The following is an 18,279-nucleotide window of genomic DNA, read 5'->3' on the forward strand; positions in this document are numbered from 1 at the left end:
ACTACACTGTTCTATAGTGGCCCAAAAGCAATGAAGCAACAAAGGTTTTTATTGTACAGATAACTGGTAAAAGGAAATGAACATATTTTATTGGTATTTAAAATATGTTTTTTAGTATCTTGTTTACTGTATGTCAGGAGGGTGAGTCCTTGTTCAGGTTAGTTTCTGGCCCAGAATATGATGAAATGAGACTGACGTGTCTGTGAATCCATCTTGTATAGTGTATTGAGAAAGGCATACATATGTTTATTCAATAATACTGCAAAATACCTCTGTTTACAAAAGTCTTTACAAAAGTATTTGTTATATTCTAATCATCAAGGTTTTGCCTTTCTATTATATTGATGTACAATACAACTAAGAGTAAAAATAAAACGTAAACCATTCAAGCAATCTATTCAGTAACAATTAAGGATAAGGATAGCACTTGGCTAGAATACTTGGCTTGGTCTAGTACTGCTAGGAGTTATTTAAAATTTCAGAAGAACAAGCCGCAGCATATAAAGCAGGTTTTGGAAAGTTATATGGTGATGAAGCCAGTGGTAAAAGCACAGCCTTGCTGATTAGATCAGCTCAGATACCAGTTATATGAGCTCCGCCACACAGATCCATCCACTCACACACACAGCGGTTAATTTAATCATTGACATTCATCCAGTTATTCCACTCAAACACACACCGTTTCATTCAGTCATTCACATTCATCCAGTTATTACAATGCATTCACTCATCCAGATTCATTCAGTTATTCCTCTCTCCCACATTGAAATGATCAGGTCATTCACCTCAGTATTCCAGATCCATCCAGTCATTCCCTTAAGCCATCTCAATTCACCCTGTCATTCCACCACAGCCATCCCAGATCCATCCAGTCATTCCCTTAAGCCATCTCAATTCACCCTGTCATTCCACCACAGCCATCCCAGATCCATCCAGTCATTCCCTTAAGCCATCTCAATTCACCCTGTCATTCCACCACAGCCATCCCAGGGTCATCCATGTTTCCGTTATGAATTCAAATATGTTTCAGCCATTCAAATTCATTCAGTCAATCAGATTCATCCACGCATATGTGCTAGTCAACAAGGTTCATCCGTTCACTCTACCCAGGTTTTTTTTTTTCTTCTAGAAAGTGCTACTGTTTCTACACCACGTGGTCATTCAAGTCCATCCTCTCCTCTGAGCGTCCCCTCTCTTGAGAACCACTCTTGGACCTGCTCCAGGTTCTCTGCGACCCATCTGATGTTGTCCTCTGTTCTCTGAATGGCCTTCTCCACCGCCCTCACCGCAGAGTCAAGTCCAGCCTGGGACAGGACCTTTCTGAAGCTCTGCAACTGAACGAGAAGAATGGCTCTCATAAATTATTTTTTGTATTATTTGTTAAAGTATTATTTCTTGTGTTTTTAGTTTCTTTCTTTCTATGGATATGAGGACAGTGAAGAGAGACAGGAAGCGACCCGGAAGAGAGAGACAGGATGAGACCGGAGAGAGAGACGGGATGGGACCGGAGAGAGAGACGGGGTGGGAATGGAGAGAGAGACAGGATAGGAACGGAGAGAGAGACAGGATGGGACCGGAGAGAGAGACAGGATGGGAACGGAGAGAGAGACAGGATGGGAACTGAGAGAGAGACAGGATGGGACTGGAGAGAGAGACGGGGTGGGAATGGAGAGAGAGACAGGATGGGACCGGAGAGAGAGACAGGATGAGACCGGAGAGAGAGACAGGATGGGACCGGAGAGAGAGACGGGGTGGGAACGGAGAGAAAGACAGGATGGGACCAGAGAGAGAACTAGGGAGGCCAGGTCGTTTGACTTGAGGAGAATAGTGTAAACCATTCAAGTCCTACTAATTAATTCTTCTAATGTACTAAGGATTCGTCTGCGGAAGAGATCTGTTCAAATCAAATGGGCCAAGGAGAATGTTCTTCTTACCAGCAAAGGTTTTATTTCACAAATTATGTTTTCATATGGAAAATGGATGCAGGTTATAATGCAACATGGTTATTTCTGTGCTGATTGTTATCAGGAGTAAGACTGCAAGGTTGGTATATGTTTCCCCCACATTAATCCACTCTTTTTTGAGGAGAACGACTCTCCCTATCGTCCTCCGACGGGCCGCCTCTGATAGAGGCACATATCAATGGTTACAGTAATTTGCGTTTCAACCTCATTATGCTATAGATAAGCAAACCAGCTGTGGTAGGCCTGGGACTGGGTCTAACAGGAGAACACAGACTTGCAGTGTGATCATCTGCGTAATGATGATGCAAGATGGACAAAAGTGTTTTCAGTTCCTCTCTTTAGTTCCTCTGCTTAAATGGCTACTTCACGTGCATCCTCTAGTCATATAGTTTTGCAACTTTTGGTAAACAACTTTTGCTATTATACACAAAGATTATGCAGAAAAGACAGGCAGCTTGGCTGTGACACACTTACCTCATCAACCTTCTCTTTGGAGGAGAATCTCTTTGTGACTTTGAGAATAAGATCTGCTAGTTCATTTGACTCTGGACCATAACTGTTGAAAAATTATGTTGTGCAAGTAGTTAGTTATGCAACATATTATTAGTTTTGACTTACTGCAAGTACCACTGTTCTTTTTACTATGTCAAGAGGAACAATGTAGATGTGTGCCTACTGTCCATTATACAGTTGCTATGGTTACTTTTATATGTCCTTGTACATATAAAACATAGTAACACACATAATACTTTTATATTGTTCTTGGTGCAAGGGCCATGTGTCAAAATCTTGTAATATAATATTGTAAAGGGTGACTTAAATGTTTGGCAGATGTCATGATTGGATAAACAATGTCAGCTGTAAACCTCAGAGAGTCAGCGCAGAGCCTCAGAGCAGAGAGTCAGCCTTGCCTGTAACTGATGTCATCCCATTTTGTTACTACAAAGTTCCAAGCGACAGGTTCGCCCACCACATTACTGGCAACGTATGATGTGGTCTCAGCTATGTCCAGCATCTTGTTCTTATTCGGATCCATCATGTATCGAACGTACCTTGAGGAGAGAATGCAGAAAACTTTGGCTGAATCAGTGTATGTATGTGTAAAAGGATCTTGCTTTACACTGATGCAATCATCTTGTGTAACCAGAGCTAACTTGTGTTAGATTGCACTGAAATCCCTTTCATACAAGGCTGGATTTTAAAATCTGTCTTGACGGAAAAAAACAAAAACAAACAGAAAACATTCACAGCTGCTTCATTTTTCAATGCCACTTATTTCTGTACCTTTGTGACTAAAAGAACAGTGACCCGAACCCACTTGGACAGAACTATTCCGGTGTCAATATGTCAGTGTCCAATTAGAGAGCAGACACAGCTGCGTTAAGTAGGCCTATGACACACACTCAAATGAATCAGCCCAGGGTAGCATTGATGACCTTTTTTCCAGATGTTGGATCATTCCACCATCGTTACATAAATACCATGTGTTGTGTTGACCAGCCAAGAGTACGGTCATAGCCCCAGAGGCAGTGGTGAATGCACGAGAGAAAAGAGCTGTCTGACTCCACTCTCTTCCACTGGTGTCAGTATGGATCTACTCATGCGGGTGATTATTGTGATTATGTAGCCTAGCGGTAGCAAGCTGGTATGTAGCTGCACAGTATGTATATTTAGTAAACCTCCCTCCTGACACCTTAACAAACGAGATGGCGAGAGAGCAAGCACCCTGGGGTTTTAGCTTGATTGCTAGCGTGCGCGGCTCCCGATCCCTAAGTGCTGTGAGTTGTGGGTTGAAGCCCGGGCAAGTGCAGGGCTGAGCCGCACAGTAAAGACAACGGACGCTACGTCTACATCACTGAGGGTGGAAGCCGAAAGGTGAATTCCTGTCCGAACCTGTGCAGCAGCCTGGGCACGCGGGTACAAGCGAGGGAGCGGCGCATGTCGCTGTGGGCATGCTCAGTGGCATCGGCTCTGAGGTTGAACTCCTGCCAACCGAAGTCCCACTCTCGGAGGCCACCCTCAGACAGAGCTGCACAGTACACCTTCTGCTTCAGGTGGGGAGGGATCCTGTGCACACAACAGTGATGGATAGAGCCAAAACCAAAACAGAACCATTAGCTCATTACTTGCAAACTGTTCAATGAACCCATTCAAGCTATTCCATTCGTTACCATAGCCCCAAACTCTACAAAAGTAACAATTTCCCCCTAATGTTTTCTTATGCCTCATATCTTTCTTTGCGTTGCAGGCCTAAAGGTTGTATCAGCGATGACGGGGTAACGTCACTTCTGTTGATGTTCAAACAAAACATAGAGCTAGCTCGCTACTCCCTCCCCCTCTGTCCCGTGCAATTGAAACTCTCTTAAACGTGCATCTCGTCAGTGATTGGAACACTATTTAATTTGGTTTTGAGTGGTTGGTACCACTGTTGCGGTCTATTGTTTTTGTGTACAGATCTCAGAGCCTAGACTGCCTACAGAGATGCGTTTTTTTGACGGCCTGCTTATGGGGCGGCCAGCTAGCAGATCGTGAGGAAAGATTGGATGAATGTGATCATTTATGTTTGGGCCTGCAATCACTGATACAACCTTTAAAGAAAACAATCGGTAACACATTACTTGACAGTATTGACATGAACCCTAACCCTAATCCTAACCTCTAACCCTAATCCTAATCCTATTGTAATCCTAACCCTAACCCTAAACCTAATTTGTTATGACAAAAACCAAATGACACTTAATGACAGAAGCGATATGTCATAAACGTTTATGACTTGTTTATGACACGTTCATGACAGTGTCATGTCACTCTTATGTCGATACTGTCAAGTAAAGTGTAACAAAACAATCTAGGATATTAAATAATGTGATGGTCCAGCAAGAACAGCATGTTGAATGGCTCTCACTCAGCACGTCTTCACCCTGGGGTTAACTGGATGTTATTGCTGAATGGTTAATGTCTGGGTTGACTGGATGTGTGTGTTATTGCTTACGGGTTAATGTCTGGGTTGACTGGATGTGTGTGTGTGTTATTGCTTACGGGTTAATGTCTGGGTTGCTCATCCACTCTCCATACCAGGCTGTGACTAACTGCCTGCACTCCTCCAGTCCCACCTCACATGCCAGCGAGATCACATTGGCCTGGGTATATCTGTCCACCGGGGAAGCAAAGCAGCAGGATGATGGCAGAATGTCTTTGCAGTAACAACATTGGTTTAAAAAAAAATTGCATTATTTACTTGTCTGTATGTTTTGATGGTATGTCTGTCCAGTTTGAAGTAATATTCTTAAAGTGTCTGAAGAGTGGCTGGACCTGTTTTTTAAGATACACCTGAAAGAGACATACATACTTCCTGTTTAACTCAATAATCTCAAAGAACTGGTTTGCTATTGTCATAGCAGCTATCTGATTAGAAATTACATCTGAAATGTCTCTGTTGTTATTGTGAGTTTATTAATTATCAATGTTTTGATATGCATTCTGTCAAAAATAGAATAATTGTCATTTAATTCTTTCTTTCTTTCTTTCTTTCTTTCTTTCTTTCTCTCTCTCTCTTTCTCAGCCTACCCAACTCACCTGCATGGGGGAGTACACAGCACTGCGCTGGAACATGTGGAAAAAGTAGTCCAGGTTGTCCAGGGCTGCCTCCCAGGGTAAGAGCTCTCTCTCCCTCCTCAGGTACTTAGTCGTCCTCAGAGCCAAGGTTGTGCTGATCACCTTTGCCCTTCAATTTTTTAAAGAGTATTAATAAAAAAAAATACTGTCACTGAAAATCATATTATATAAATATAATAAACATAAATTTTATATTTGTCCTCAACTGATATAACAGTCTGAAAACTCGCCGGATTTCTCCCTTTAGGTGTCTGTGAGCAGACTCTCAAGTAGATTGTTATCAGTTATTCTATTTCAAATCTTTTTTATTGAGGAATAATCTGTATTCATACATTTTTCAAAACATCGTCAAGTTTGAATGCAGAGAAAGACAAACAAAATACACACAAAATAAATAACAAGACAAATATCACATCCCACATCCCACCCCGACCCACCCCTCCTGGGACTTCCCGATATGTAATGGCACTGAGACAGTTATCAGTTATTCTACTAACAGCTAAAACTTACATACGTCAGTAACAGCAATGACTGTCATAGTATGTCATAGTAGTAGTAGTACAGAGAGACTGAAGAATACCTTGCCAGGTTAAAGGCATCATCAATAATCCGAGCTCGGCTCACTGCTGGGATCTCCTGTATTGCATGTGTGAGACACACAGAGAGCGTGCGTGATTTATAGGGCATCCCAAGTGGAACAGTTTCACCTGGCAATGCCCCACACGGCGTGGTTGGCTCACCTCATGGTTGGCCCCGAGCTGGGTGATGAGACGGTGCCAGTTCTCCAGGTTGTAGTTCACCCGGTAGTACCCAGACATGTTGAGGTTGGCCAGCACCCACTCTCTATCCGTTTTCATGGCTTCACACACGTCTGTACAGGTTTGAGCACAAATGAATCTGTTACACTCTTAAAACGAATGTGTTGAAAACAACACAACTTGCGTTGTTTTTAACACATCTCTGTGTCCAGATAGGCACACACATTTTAAGAGTGTGCATTGAAATATTTGTAGAAACTGACATGCCATTGGAAAAATCCTCATGGGTAGTTTTGCTATACCTGATTTATGTAGGAGCCAGACTTTAATCTGCTCTATGCCACTCTTCATCCATGTTATAGGAACAATCCACTCATACCTTAAACAGATGAGAAGCTGTGTTATCTTCAGTGTTATCATTCCCCCACCGCTCAATAGGGCATTAAAAACACAGTACTGGCTTATTATGGTACAACTGCCTCTTGCACATTACTTGTAAAAGGACGGCCTTTGCACCACAGCATTGGGGTCAAGGAGGAAGTGCCGTTGGCTGATGGTTCCTGTTGTGGTGTTTATGGTAACCACAGGATAACCCATCTGAAGGATCCAGCGGTTCATGATGTCACCCACCGATGCAGGAAGCTTCACTTCAGGAGAGCCATCCACAGCCTTGCAGTTAACAACAATCAACATCAGCAAATCACTGCAGTCCGACATGAGGCTTGGAATTATTAGTAAGTAATGCCAAGTATCTCATTGTATTTTAATAAAATTTAATGACACTGCAGTTGAATGAGGCTTTATGTGTACTCTACCTCCAAATGGGCTACAGAGGACACACTTGGACACATGCAGAGGACACATTTAGACACATGCAGAGGACACACTTGGACACATGCAGGGGACACATTTAGACACATGCAGAGGACACACTTGGACACATGCAGGGGACACATTTAGACACATGCAGAGGACACATTTGGACACATGCAGGGGACAGATTTGGACACATGCAGAGGACACATTTAGACACATGCAGAGGACACATTTAGACACATGCAGAGGACACACTTGGACACATGCAGAGGACACATTTAGACACATGCAGAGGACACACTTGGACACATGCAGGGGACACATTTGGACACGTGCAGGGGACAGATGTGGATACATGCAGAGGACACACTTGGACACATGCAGAGGACACACTTGGACACATGCAGAGGACACACTTGCTTCAAGGACAAATAAAGTAACTTAAACTAAACAGTAGCACAGAAGGACACAAGGCCTAACCCATAATACACAATCCTCATGGTGTGTAGCACCCACCAACGCAATAAACCACCAACGTAATAGAAATTTGCATATTTTACATGTAATAAAAAAATAAAAACATAACACTCAAGTAAAGTACTGTACGTAAGAAAGTGGTTATAATGACAGAAAATGTCATTATAGCGATACAGTATGATATAACACCCAATTAATTAAAAAAAATATTACGTTGGCAGGATTATTATATGTTTAAAATGTGCAGTTTTTTATTACGTTGGTGGTTTATTACATTGGTGGGAAGTTACAATGTTGGTGGGTGTCACAATGATGCCAACCCATGCCGCGCACTCCTCATGGTGCCAACCCATGCCACGCACTCCTCACTCCTTACAGTGCAAACCCATGCCACACACTCCTCACTCCTTACAGTGCAAACCCATGCCACACACTCCTCACTCCCCATAGTGTTAACCCCCATGCCACACACTCCTCACAGTGCCAACCCATGCCACACACTCCTCACTCCCCATAGTGTCAACCCCCATGCCACACACTCCTCACAGTGCCAACCCCCATGCCACACACTCCTCACTCCCCATGGTGCCAACCCCCATGCCACACACTCCTCACAGTGCCAACCCATGCCACACACTCCTCACTCCCCATGGTGCCAACCCATGCCACACACTCCTCACAGTGCCAACCCATGCCACACACTCCTCATGGTGCCAACCCATGCCACACATTCCTCATGGTGCCACTTACATTTTGCAGATGGTGCCAGAGGTTGGCAGGTGTTACATTGCTGAAAGAAAACTGCTTAAGGTAGGTCTGCAGAAAGAATAACAGAGTTAGCACACAGATTCACACACACACACACACACACACACACACACACACACACACACACACAGACACCGACACACACACACACACACACACACACACACACACACACACATACAGTGAGAGAGAGAGATTCACAAACACAAAGACATGCAGAGATGCTTGAAATGAGTGACTACTGACCACTGTGTTCTTGTTCAGATAAGTAAAGCAAAGGTTAAACAATTTACCTTAAACACACCTTTAACAAGCAAAACAAGCAGAATGCAAACGTGAGCTTTGAGCTCTGTATCACTCATTCTCTCTCTCTCTCTCACACACACACACACACACACACATATATAGACACATACACACACACACACACACACACACACACACACACACACACACACACACACATATATATAATGCACGTGTGGCTGGTGTTAGTGATAAGTATAACTCACCCTGAGGCCCTGGAGGAACACAGTCTCAGTCAGGAAGTTAGACAGCATGTGCAGCACCAGAACCCCCTGGAACAGCCAACACACCACACACACTCAAACACCACACCATGTTACACACCACACACACTCAAACACCACAACATGTTATACACCACACACACTCAAACACCACACCATGTTACACACAACACACACTCAAACACCACACCATGTTATACAACACACACACTCAAACACCACACCATGTTACACACCACACACACTCAAACACCACAACATGTTATACACCACACACACTCAAACACCACACCATGTTACACACCGCACACACTCAAACACCACACCATGTTTTACAACACACACACTCAAACACCACACCATGTTACACACCACACACACTCAAACACCACACCATGTTACACACCACACACACTCAAACACCACATGTTATACACCACACACACTCAAACACCACACCATGTTACCCAGCACACCACACACACTCAAACACCACAACATGTTATACAACACACACACTCAAACACCACAACATGTTACCCAGCACACCACACACACTCAAACACCAGGGCATGTTATCCAGCACACCACACACACTCAAACACCACACCATGTTACCCAGTACACCACACACACTCAAACACCACAACATGTTATACAACACACACACTCAAACACCACAACATGTTATCCAGCACACCACACACACTCAAACACCACACCATGTTACCCAGCACACCACACACACTCAAACACCACAACATGTTACCCAGCACACCGCACACACTCAAACACCACAACATGTTACCCAGCACACCGCACACACTCAAACACCACAACATGTTACCCAGCACACCGCACACACTCAAACACCACAACATGTTACCCAGCACACCACACACACTCAAACACCAGTGGTAGTGGTAGTGGTAGCATAGTCGCTAAGGAACTAGCCAGGAAAGTTGAGGGTTCAATTCCTGGCTGTCACTTATGTCCTTGAGCAGGTCAAGTACGTAGCTCTGGGGAAACTGGCAAGCTAAAATGTGAAAGTGTCATGCAATCAACAATAACATTGTTGTTGTTATTGTTGTTGTTGTTGTTGTTGTTGTTGTTGTTGTTGTTGTTGTTACCTTGCTGTATGTGATTTGCGTAAACATCAGTCCGATGTTCTCTGGCGTCTTCACCTCCTCCTCGGGGCAGGACAGAGGGAGTGAGTCGGTCTGGGCATCCTGTCCCATGATCTCTTTGGGGTAAATGAGCAGCATCATGTCCATCTACAATCACACATACCACACACAGCACACACACCACACACACAACACACACACCACAAACACCACACACACACCACACACACCACAAGGCTTGGAGTACTCGAGTCCAGGGGGCATTCCAAAAAGTGTGTTTTGTTGCCGTTTTACAACTTCATTAATTTCTGTTAACCAAACGCCGTGTCATCCATTATCCCTTATGCCATATGGCGTGCTTGTGGGGGGTAAAGGGTTAAGGCTGCCAGTCTTATGACATGTTATTTTCTATATTTTTGATATGTTGCTGATTGGATCATAAACGGCCACAGCAATGAAGAAAAGTGATTAATAATGACTGACTGACTATTATTGTGTTACATGCTTCAAATGTAAAGCACTTTGAGCTGCATTCTGTGTATGAAAGGTGCTATACAAATAAAGCTTATTATTATTATATTATTATTATTACTTACTGTATATCATCTGGCTGCACAGCTACACTAATTACTCTGTTAGAGTCAAGCAATGTTTTCCCTCACCAACACGGAGATGATGGTGACAAGGTTTACAGGTTGTGAAAACGGGCTGGCGGCGCTAGTAAACTTTTTTGGACGAAAGAGCTTTTGGCCCGGAAACGACATGTGATGTCGGACTTAACAACTGAATAGGAACATGTAATATGTACCAGGTTCATATCTGGCTTTACTTGATTGGACACCACATAGGACATGTAGGAGGCAAAGGCCTCGTTCAGCCACAGGTCATTCCACCACTTTAACGTCACAAGGTTTCCAAACCACTGTAATAAAATACATCACAGAAGGTCAAACATCAGTGATATTAATGTGATAACATACATCACAGAAGGCCAAACATCAGTGGTATTAATGCCGTTTTTATACAGAGGAGGATGGAGAGTCTACCGTATGGGCCAGCTCATGGGCCACAGTGATGGTCACCCACTCTCTGTCTTTGTGGGGAGACAGCTTAGGGTCGTACCAGAGCACCACCTCTCTGTAGGTGACCAGGCCCCAGTTCTCCATGGGGTAAGCACTGTAGTCTGGCAAAGCCACCTGGTCTGAAGAGAGAGAGAGAGAGAGAGAGAGAGAGAGAGAGAGAGAGAGAGAGAGAGAGAGAGAGAGAGAGGTTCCATTCCGTTAGGATGACACTTGGCAACTTTTGTTCAATGTGGCTGGGCAGGCACATGGTCAATTCCAAATGGACGATTACAATAATTCGCCCTCTCTCCAAATCTTTTTTTGCCCAATATCAATGGAAAAGTGCCTGAACAACATTGTTTAGGAACGCTGCCAAGCAATTTTGCTCAAGAAGTGAACCTATGGCATTGGTGGTTTTAGAATTTTGCTCCATCAGTTGAGCGATGGAAACACGTTAACATACAAATTACTAGCTGTTCTATACATACTTTAACAGAATAACACATTCATAACTTTGATGGGTAATGGCCATGTCACAACTCACTATCAACTACAACTCTGACATATACAGTAGGCCTATACTAAATACTAAATCCCTATACTAAATCACCCACTTTCAGTCAGGGTTAATCTTTGTATATATCCTTAATTATACACCATAGCAATTTATTCAAAGTGTATTTTTTATTAAATTAGACAAGCAATGAAGCAGACATGTCAGTATTTCCTCACCATACTTGTCCAGAGGGAAAGTGATATCAAACATGGCCTCCAGCCTAGTGAGGAGAGGGACTGTGATATTGAGAGCATAATCTCCATAGCGACCAACCAGGAGCTCTCTTTTTGCCCACAGGCGAATCTACAAAATTAAGACAGTGAAATAGAAATTAATTATTGCTACAAATGGCTAATATTTACAGTGAACTAAAAGTATGATATACTTATAAACTGATGTATAAATGTCTGCAGTATTTACCAAAACATCAGGAATTTCATGGGTCTTAATGTGTGAATAGTCACAAACAACAAAAGCCACCAGATAGGTTGACATCAGTTTTGTTGGTTTAAAGGTGGTTTGAGAAACATCATGTCCATCAATTGTTATGTTAACCACATCTGTAAACAATAACAACAACAATGTTGTGTTAACCACATCTGTGAACAACAACGTTATGTTAACCACATCTGTAAACAACAACAGCAACAAGAACAAAGCTCACATGTTAAGAGTTTACAGTTTAACTTTCAGATTTCAGGAACACATTTAATGTGGAACTGATGGTGAGAAGTTAAAGCCTCTGATTCTAGACTCACAAGATGAAAATATCATCTCTCAATGTCGTGTTGTATATCACTAGATTTAAACATTGGCTTTGCATGATCCTTGGCCTGCTGCTGATGATTAGATTGTATAGTCCCTGGCATATCTCACATATACAGAGGATAAGTATTACCAGATAACCACTAATCATTAAGATCCACAAAAGAGCACTTTTTTAATCACCTTAAATCCAGCCCATAAGACATCCTTTATTCCAAAACCCTCCAAACCCAAGAGCTGAGCCAAGAAAAAAATTCTTGCATTGGTTGTTGCAAAAGCTAACTGCCCTGCCCCAAACACACTCTGACCAGTCTCACGACAACACTGTTTTCCAAAAAACAATCTGAGGAAACCAAATGATGAAGCAATGTAGAGAAGCCTATTTAGAACATTGGAAAAAAGAAACTAAACATCAAAGTAGATTAGTGACGGTTACACTTTACTTGACAGTATCGACATAAGAGTGACATGACACTGTCATGAACCTGTCATAAACGTTTATGACATAACACTTCTGTCATTAAGTGTTTTTAAGGGTTTTTGGGGTCATTAAGGGTTTTTGTCATAACAAGTTAGGGTTAGGATTAGGGTTGGGTTTAGGGTTAGGATTAGGGTTCATGTGTCATGACAGTGTTATGTGTTTATGACATGAAATGTGTCATGTCACTCTTATGTCGATACTGTCAAGTAAAGTGTTACCATGTTATCTAGCCCTAAACAGAGAATATAAATTGTCCAGATTTATAGTATTATATAATAACTGCTTTGGCAATACAAGTGACCTGGCAATAAAGCATTTCAAATTTTATTTTGAATTATTAAATACCTTGTGCTATAGGTAGGGGATTTCCCTAAGCGGCCAATCAACAACCAAGCCTGTTTATTAAAAACAAAATCACCAACAATTGTGGTGGGAAATCATCACCACAACAAAGCAGTCTTCAAGAGCATTTCACTGGGTTATCTAACAGGCACCTTCCTTCATCAGTGTTTTGTTGAATTAAACCCATGACACCTCCAGAGGGCTCAACAGTGGCATCTCAGACCCACCCACGTTCACACTCAACAGTGGCGTCTTAGACTCACCCCCATCCACACTCAAGATGGGTTACAAATACCAACTAAATTCATCAGACAAAAGCAACAGGTTTTCTGAAGGAACATGTTGATTGTTTGGAATTGTTTAGGGCTTAGTTTGGCCCTAATATGGACTCTATGTGTGTGTCCCATGTACAGCTCCAGGACTGTGTGCTTTAATGGACAGCTAGAGGACTGTGACGCGCAGTTTGCTGAATTTGACCAAAATAAGTGCACTTGATTAAATCAGTGGACTCCACTGCACTTTTAAACCCTATGATGCTACTTTCATCTCTCCTTTCCCCCTGTGTGAACTGCATACATGAGCAAATCACAAACATTTACACAAACAGGAAATAGAAAAAGCGATAACGTCCTGTGTATGACTACTCCACTGACCTGTATCCATGCTGTTGGACAGAGCAATGGCCCCATGATCGTGTATGATAGCGACGTGGAAAACGGCTTTCAGTGCGGGCTCGTCAAAGCAGGGGAACACCTCTCTGGCATCCGTAGGCTGCAGGTGGGATGCAGCGACCACTCTGCGGGAGTGTTAGGGGAGAGGAACGAGCTGAGTTCAACTGTCCGAGTGTAGTTTTCAATCTCAGGAGAGAGGAAACAGCTGTAACCAACTCTAGGAACTACAACCCGAATTACGAAAAAGTTAGGGCGCTTTCTAAAGTGTGAATAAAAAAAGAATGCTATGATTTACAAATCATGTCAACCCTATACTTTAATTGAGAATAGTTCAAAGACAACATATCAGCTGTTGAAGGAGATAAATGGTATTTGTTTTTTGCAATGAATTTTGAAATGAATGCCAGCAACACTACTGAATTCGGGTTGGAGTGTAGCTTTCAGTCTCAGGCGAGAGAAAACAGCTGTATTCAACTCTATGAATGCACCTCTATCCTCATTTTACACTCTCTGTGGTATCAACAACTGTCTTAAAAACAAATTGTGGCTCTCGTGCGGTCACATAAACATTGATGTAACTAGACAAGGCACAATAGCTAGAGTGTACGTTTACAGTTACAGTTAAATGATTAACATTTGAACATGGAGATGTTTGTGACGGCTTAAGAGAATATTAAAAACAAGGCACAGCTAAACATTAGTAAATGTTTTAGATGTTCTTACATGGATTCTGTACCCTCGCTGTAATGACTTCTATAAAACCCATTCAGGTCCTCTGTCAGCTCTCCCTGAAAGCTGGTGTAGAGTTGGTAGGACTTTCCTGGCTCTAGTTTGCTGTTGAGCTGGATGACTAGGTACTCTGTTGTCACCTGAAGCCATGTGGTCTTGATAGTTGGTGCAACTGCACCTCCAAGTCCAGTCAGAGTTGCGTGATGCCCGCTGGACTTGGTCAAGTTGAGTTTGTTGGAGTGAATGAGGATCAGGTCTGTCTCCTTCACGCACTCAAAGTCCACAGTAGAGTGTCCAGTGAAGACGTACAGACCGTGCTCATTCTTCGTCAGACGAGGCCAGAGAGTGATGTTGTAGTGGACCGGAGATAGAGTGTCCGGCAGGCGGTACCTCTCCCAGGGCTGGGGTGCTGCGGGCGTTGTTGTCTCTGTCTGTGGGCTCACAGCTGATTTGTCTTCTATGACCCCTAAAGCTGTTGTCATAGCAGCAAGCGCAGCACAGGCTTGAGGAAGGATAATTGAGAGCATCAGCATCATAGATATAGCTGGTCTCGCCATGTTTCCCTTAACTAGGACCTGGCTGGCAAAGATGCCTCTCTCCAAGCCCTGTGAGTGGGGCTCTCTGAGAGGAATAGCATATGAAGTAGACTATATGTGTGGATGTGTGTGTGTGTGTGTGTGTGTGTGTGTGTGTGTGTGTTGGGTGGTGGGGGTCTGGTGGCACGTGCAACAGATGGCAGCCAGTAGGAGTGTGATGTATTATTAGTGTGAGTGTTTTTGGACAGGCAAGCAGGATGTGAAAGTGCTGATGGTTATGATGGAAGTGTTGTTTTGTGCAGTAAGGTGTTGTTTGTCCTGAAACACAATGTACTTTTCCCTTTCCCGTTCCTCAAATGAGCCAAACCGCCAATTTGCACTCCCGCTACAGCACTGAGCAACTCTTGAGGTTGAGTAGATACGGTTATATTACCCACATGAACATAAAGGGTCAAAAGAATGCCAATACACACACACACAGACCAGTTACACACACTGAGGTTTACCTCTGTTTTAAACTTACATCAGCCTCGGTTGCAATGGAACAGGATGCAGTTATTTGATTTAAGTGATAAAGCACAGGACAGGGTTACTTGAATCAGGTATGCTCAGGTATCTGTTTTATTGAAAATTAAAAAATAAATCAACATTTTGATTTGCTCAATGAACCTGGTCATCTGTGTATGCAGTATAAAGAGTGTAACACTGTAATTTTGTTCAGTGAATTAAATTGTATGATCTCTCTATAGCTCTCTCACACACACACACACACACACATACACACATACCGGTACACACATTCATGCCATTCAAGACGAGACATGATTGAACTGGATTCAGTTTACTGCTTCCAAGTCATTTTTTATATATAAAACATTATCAAAATAGCATAGTCATACAAATAAGAATGGGGGACATGATCAAGACTTGGTGTGCATTGAGACTTGGTGTGCATTGAGACTTTGATTTAACATGATCACTTGGTGTTATGAATCCCTCAGCAACAGCCAGGGCCTCCTGGCAGCAGAGCATGAGGGGGAAACACTCCGCGCCTGCGTTGTCTCATGGAGGAAATGCACACTGGGCCGCAAACCGTTGTGCAATGTCACGTCTCCCACAGAGGAGGAAAACAAACACATCGCTAATAGCCACAGGCTCTGGAGCTAACGTGGGCCAGATCTGGCTTAGTCCCGGGTCAGATCTGGCTGAGGTCCGGCTGCACAGTCAATTCATTTATTTCAGGGCCGTTCACACCAGGAACGATAACTACAAAGATAACTATAACTATAACGATTTGAGTGATAAGGAAAGTCTCTCCTTGTTGATGAATGTGACGTCTAAAATATGATGGATTCTGATCGGCTGTCAGCTTTTTATCAATCCGAATATAATTTTTCATGTCATTATTGTTGTAGTTTATGTGTGGACGTTGGTTCATATTAGCTAGAGAGATACTTTTATGTTGCTATTGTTGTCATTATAGTTATAGTTGTTTGTGTGAAAGACTCTTTAGGCATTTGGCTGATGCTCTTCCCCAGAGTGCCTTACAGACTAATTACAGTTCAGTGAGGGTGGCAGCCAGCCCCTTGGTATCCAACCCACAGCGGTCTGGCATGACACCCTTGGGAGTGCTGATCCAAGACCGCTAGGCCCACCACCACCCGCACTGTTCTGCTGTCCTATGATGCAGATTGAGAGTTGAACCAGTCCAGCACTGCCTTCTTGTTCTCGGCCATCCATTTGATGTTGGCCCGGGTCTTCTCTATAGCCTGGTCCAACGCTACCTTCCCAGAGCCCAGGTCTGGATGGTCCCTTTGGAAATCCAGCAACTGTAAAATATAGTCGAATTAATAACTGTAACTTGTATGTATATGTATGTACTGTATGTGTGTATGTATATGTATGTATGTATGTATGTATATATGTATGTATGTGCCATTAAAATAATAAATACACATAAAGGCATACATACGTAATACACATACATGCACACACACCCACACACACTCACACGCATGCATGCATACTTACATACATACATACATACATACATACATAAAAAGAATAGGTGAAGTAGTTAAACATAATTGCTATTTCCATAGCAGAAACTTCTGGCGAACATGACAGGTTTGGTGTCGGAGTACCGGTATATGACAAAATCCGGTGAAGGCGACTGGCACTTGCATTACCTGCTGAAGTTCAAACTCTGTGGAGAACCGTCTGGTTACCGAAGTGATGAGAGAGGGGAAGACAAACGAGCCTCCTCCGAATCTGTGGACCAGGGAGATTATGAAACTCTGCTTGTTCTCAAAGTCTTCATTTCATTTAAGCCCTCATTTAAATAACGAGTAAAATGCAAAGTCGGGCAAAAACCAAAGTGCCTCTCAGATGAACTCAGGTGTGGTATTGGAGCATAACCTGGCCCCACCCTTGTTTGCTTTGAGGATCCTGTTCATGGTATTAAATGGTGAAATTGATTTTGCTAAGTTATTCAATTAATTTCAGTTCAGTGTTTGCTTGTTGCCTGACTTGACACCTTGCCCATCATATTAGTTCCCCATGTGTGCTACACACAATCCTACATCACTTGCATGTGGAAATTTCTTCTAAATGTAGTGATCTACAAACTGAGAGAAAAGGAAATCTCATTTGCATTTCTTGGGATCATTTCAAATACTAATCAGTAAGCTGTCTGTTCTGAATTGTCACATTTGGCTGTGAGAGTATGTTTCCATATTTGATTTGGCAACACAATTGATATTCTCTATGAATGTATTGCAGATTCACACAGGGTTTGTGCTGTACTCACTCCTTGAAGAGATAGTCCCATTTTGATCTGAAGAAGTCCCATGCGAAAGACTGACCCACCACATTGGAGGCAACATAGCCAATGGTAGATGCAGCATCCTGCTTGCGTATCTTGCTGGGATCCAGAGAGTATTCAAGGTACCTTTAAAGCAAAAAAACACAATAATATATTAATGTAACTAGTGCCATTTATAGATATAGTAACTAACCTTTAACCCTTAGGTTAGCCAGCGGCAAGTGGCAGCGGCAAACGTAACTTAACACTCAGACCATAA

General features: G+C 42.8%; 2 protein-coding genes across 4 annotated transcripts in view; both read right to left on the reverse strand.

Moving 5' to 3' along the window:
• Positions 1 to 123: 123 nt before the first annotated feature.
• LOC143132401 (aminopeptidase N-like) lies at positions 124 to 15,312 on the reverse strand. 2 transcript variants are annotated; one of them, XM_076291898.1, is made up of 20 exons: positions 14,655 to 15,312; positions 13,914 to 14,056; positions 12,093 to 12,232; positions 11,849 to 11,975; positions 11,102 to 11,256; positions 10,864 to 10,977; positions 10,059 to 10,202; positions 8,911 to 8,976; positions 8,381 to 8,446; positions 6,831 to 7,006; positions 6,640 to 6,716; positions 6,320 to 6,450; positions 6,160 to 6,215; positions 5,541 to 5,688; positions 5,203 to 5,294; positions 5,004 to 5,114; positions 3,858 to 4,031; positions 2,876 to 3,016; positions 2,439 to 2,520; positions 124 to 1,334 (listed from the first exon to the last, which is right to left on the reverse strand). In XM_076291898.1, exons 1-20 carry the CDS (start codon positions 15,215 to 15,217, stop codon positions 1,158 to 1,160), a joined length of 2,883 nt encoding a protein of 960 aa, XP_076148013.1. In that variant the 5' UTR covers positions 15,218 to 15,312; the 3' UTR covers positions 124 to 1,157. The 2 variants fall into 2 exon arrangements, 1 of the variants encoding a protein (XP_076148013.1); XR_012988287.1 differs by having other exon boundaries at positions 1,299 to 1,334; positions 2,831 to 3,016.
• Positions 15,313 to 15,794: 482 nt separating this feature from the next.
• LOC143132403 (aminopeptidase N-like) overlaps positions 15,795 to 18,279 on the reverse strand; it is a 21,292-nt gene continuing 18,807 nt past the window's right edge. For both annotated transcript variants that reach the window (XM_076291900.1, XM_076291901.1), the window contains exons 19-21: positions 18,006 to 18,146; positions 17,386 to 17,467; positions 15,795 to 17,025 (exon numbers count right to left, since the gene is read on the reverse strand). In XM_076291900.1, the coding sequence (XP_076148015.1) occupies positions 16,876 to 17,025; positions 17,386 to 17,467; positions 18,006 to 18,146 (373 nt within the window). In that variant the 3' untranslated portion in view covers positions 15,795 to 16,875. The remainder of the gene's footprint in view (positions 17,026 to 17,385; positions 17,468 to 18,005; positions 18,147 to 18,279) is intronic.

This window comes from Alosa pseudoharengus, unplaced genomic scaffold (assembly GCF_046254945.1).
Source record: "Alosa pseudoharengus isolate Yale_2024_CS ecotype anadromous, Long Island Sound unplaced genomic scaffold, YU_APseudo_1.1 YU_APseudo_1.1_scf_19, whole genome shotgun sequence".
Taxonomy (NCBI): domain Eukaryota; kingdom Metazoa; phylum Chordata; class Actinopteri; order Clupeiformes; family Clupeidae; genus Alosa; species Alosa pseudoharengus.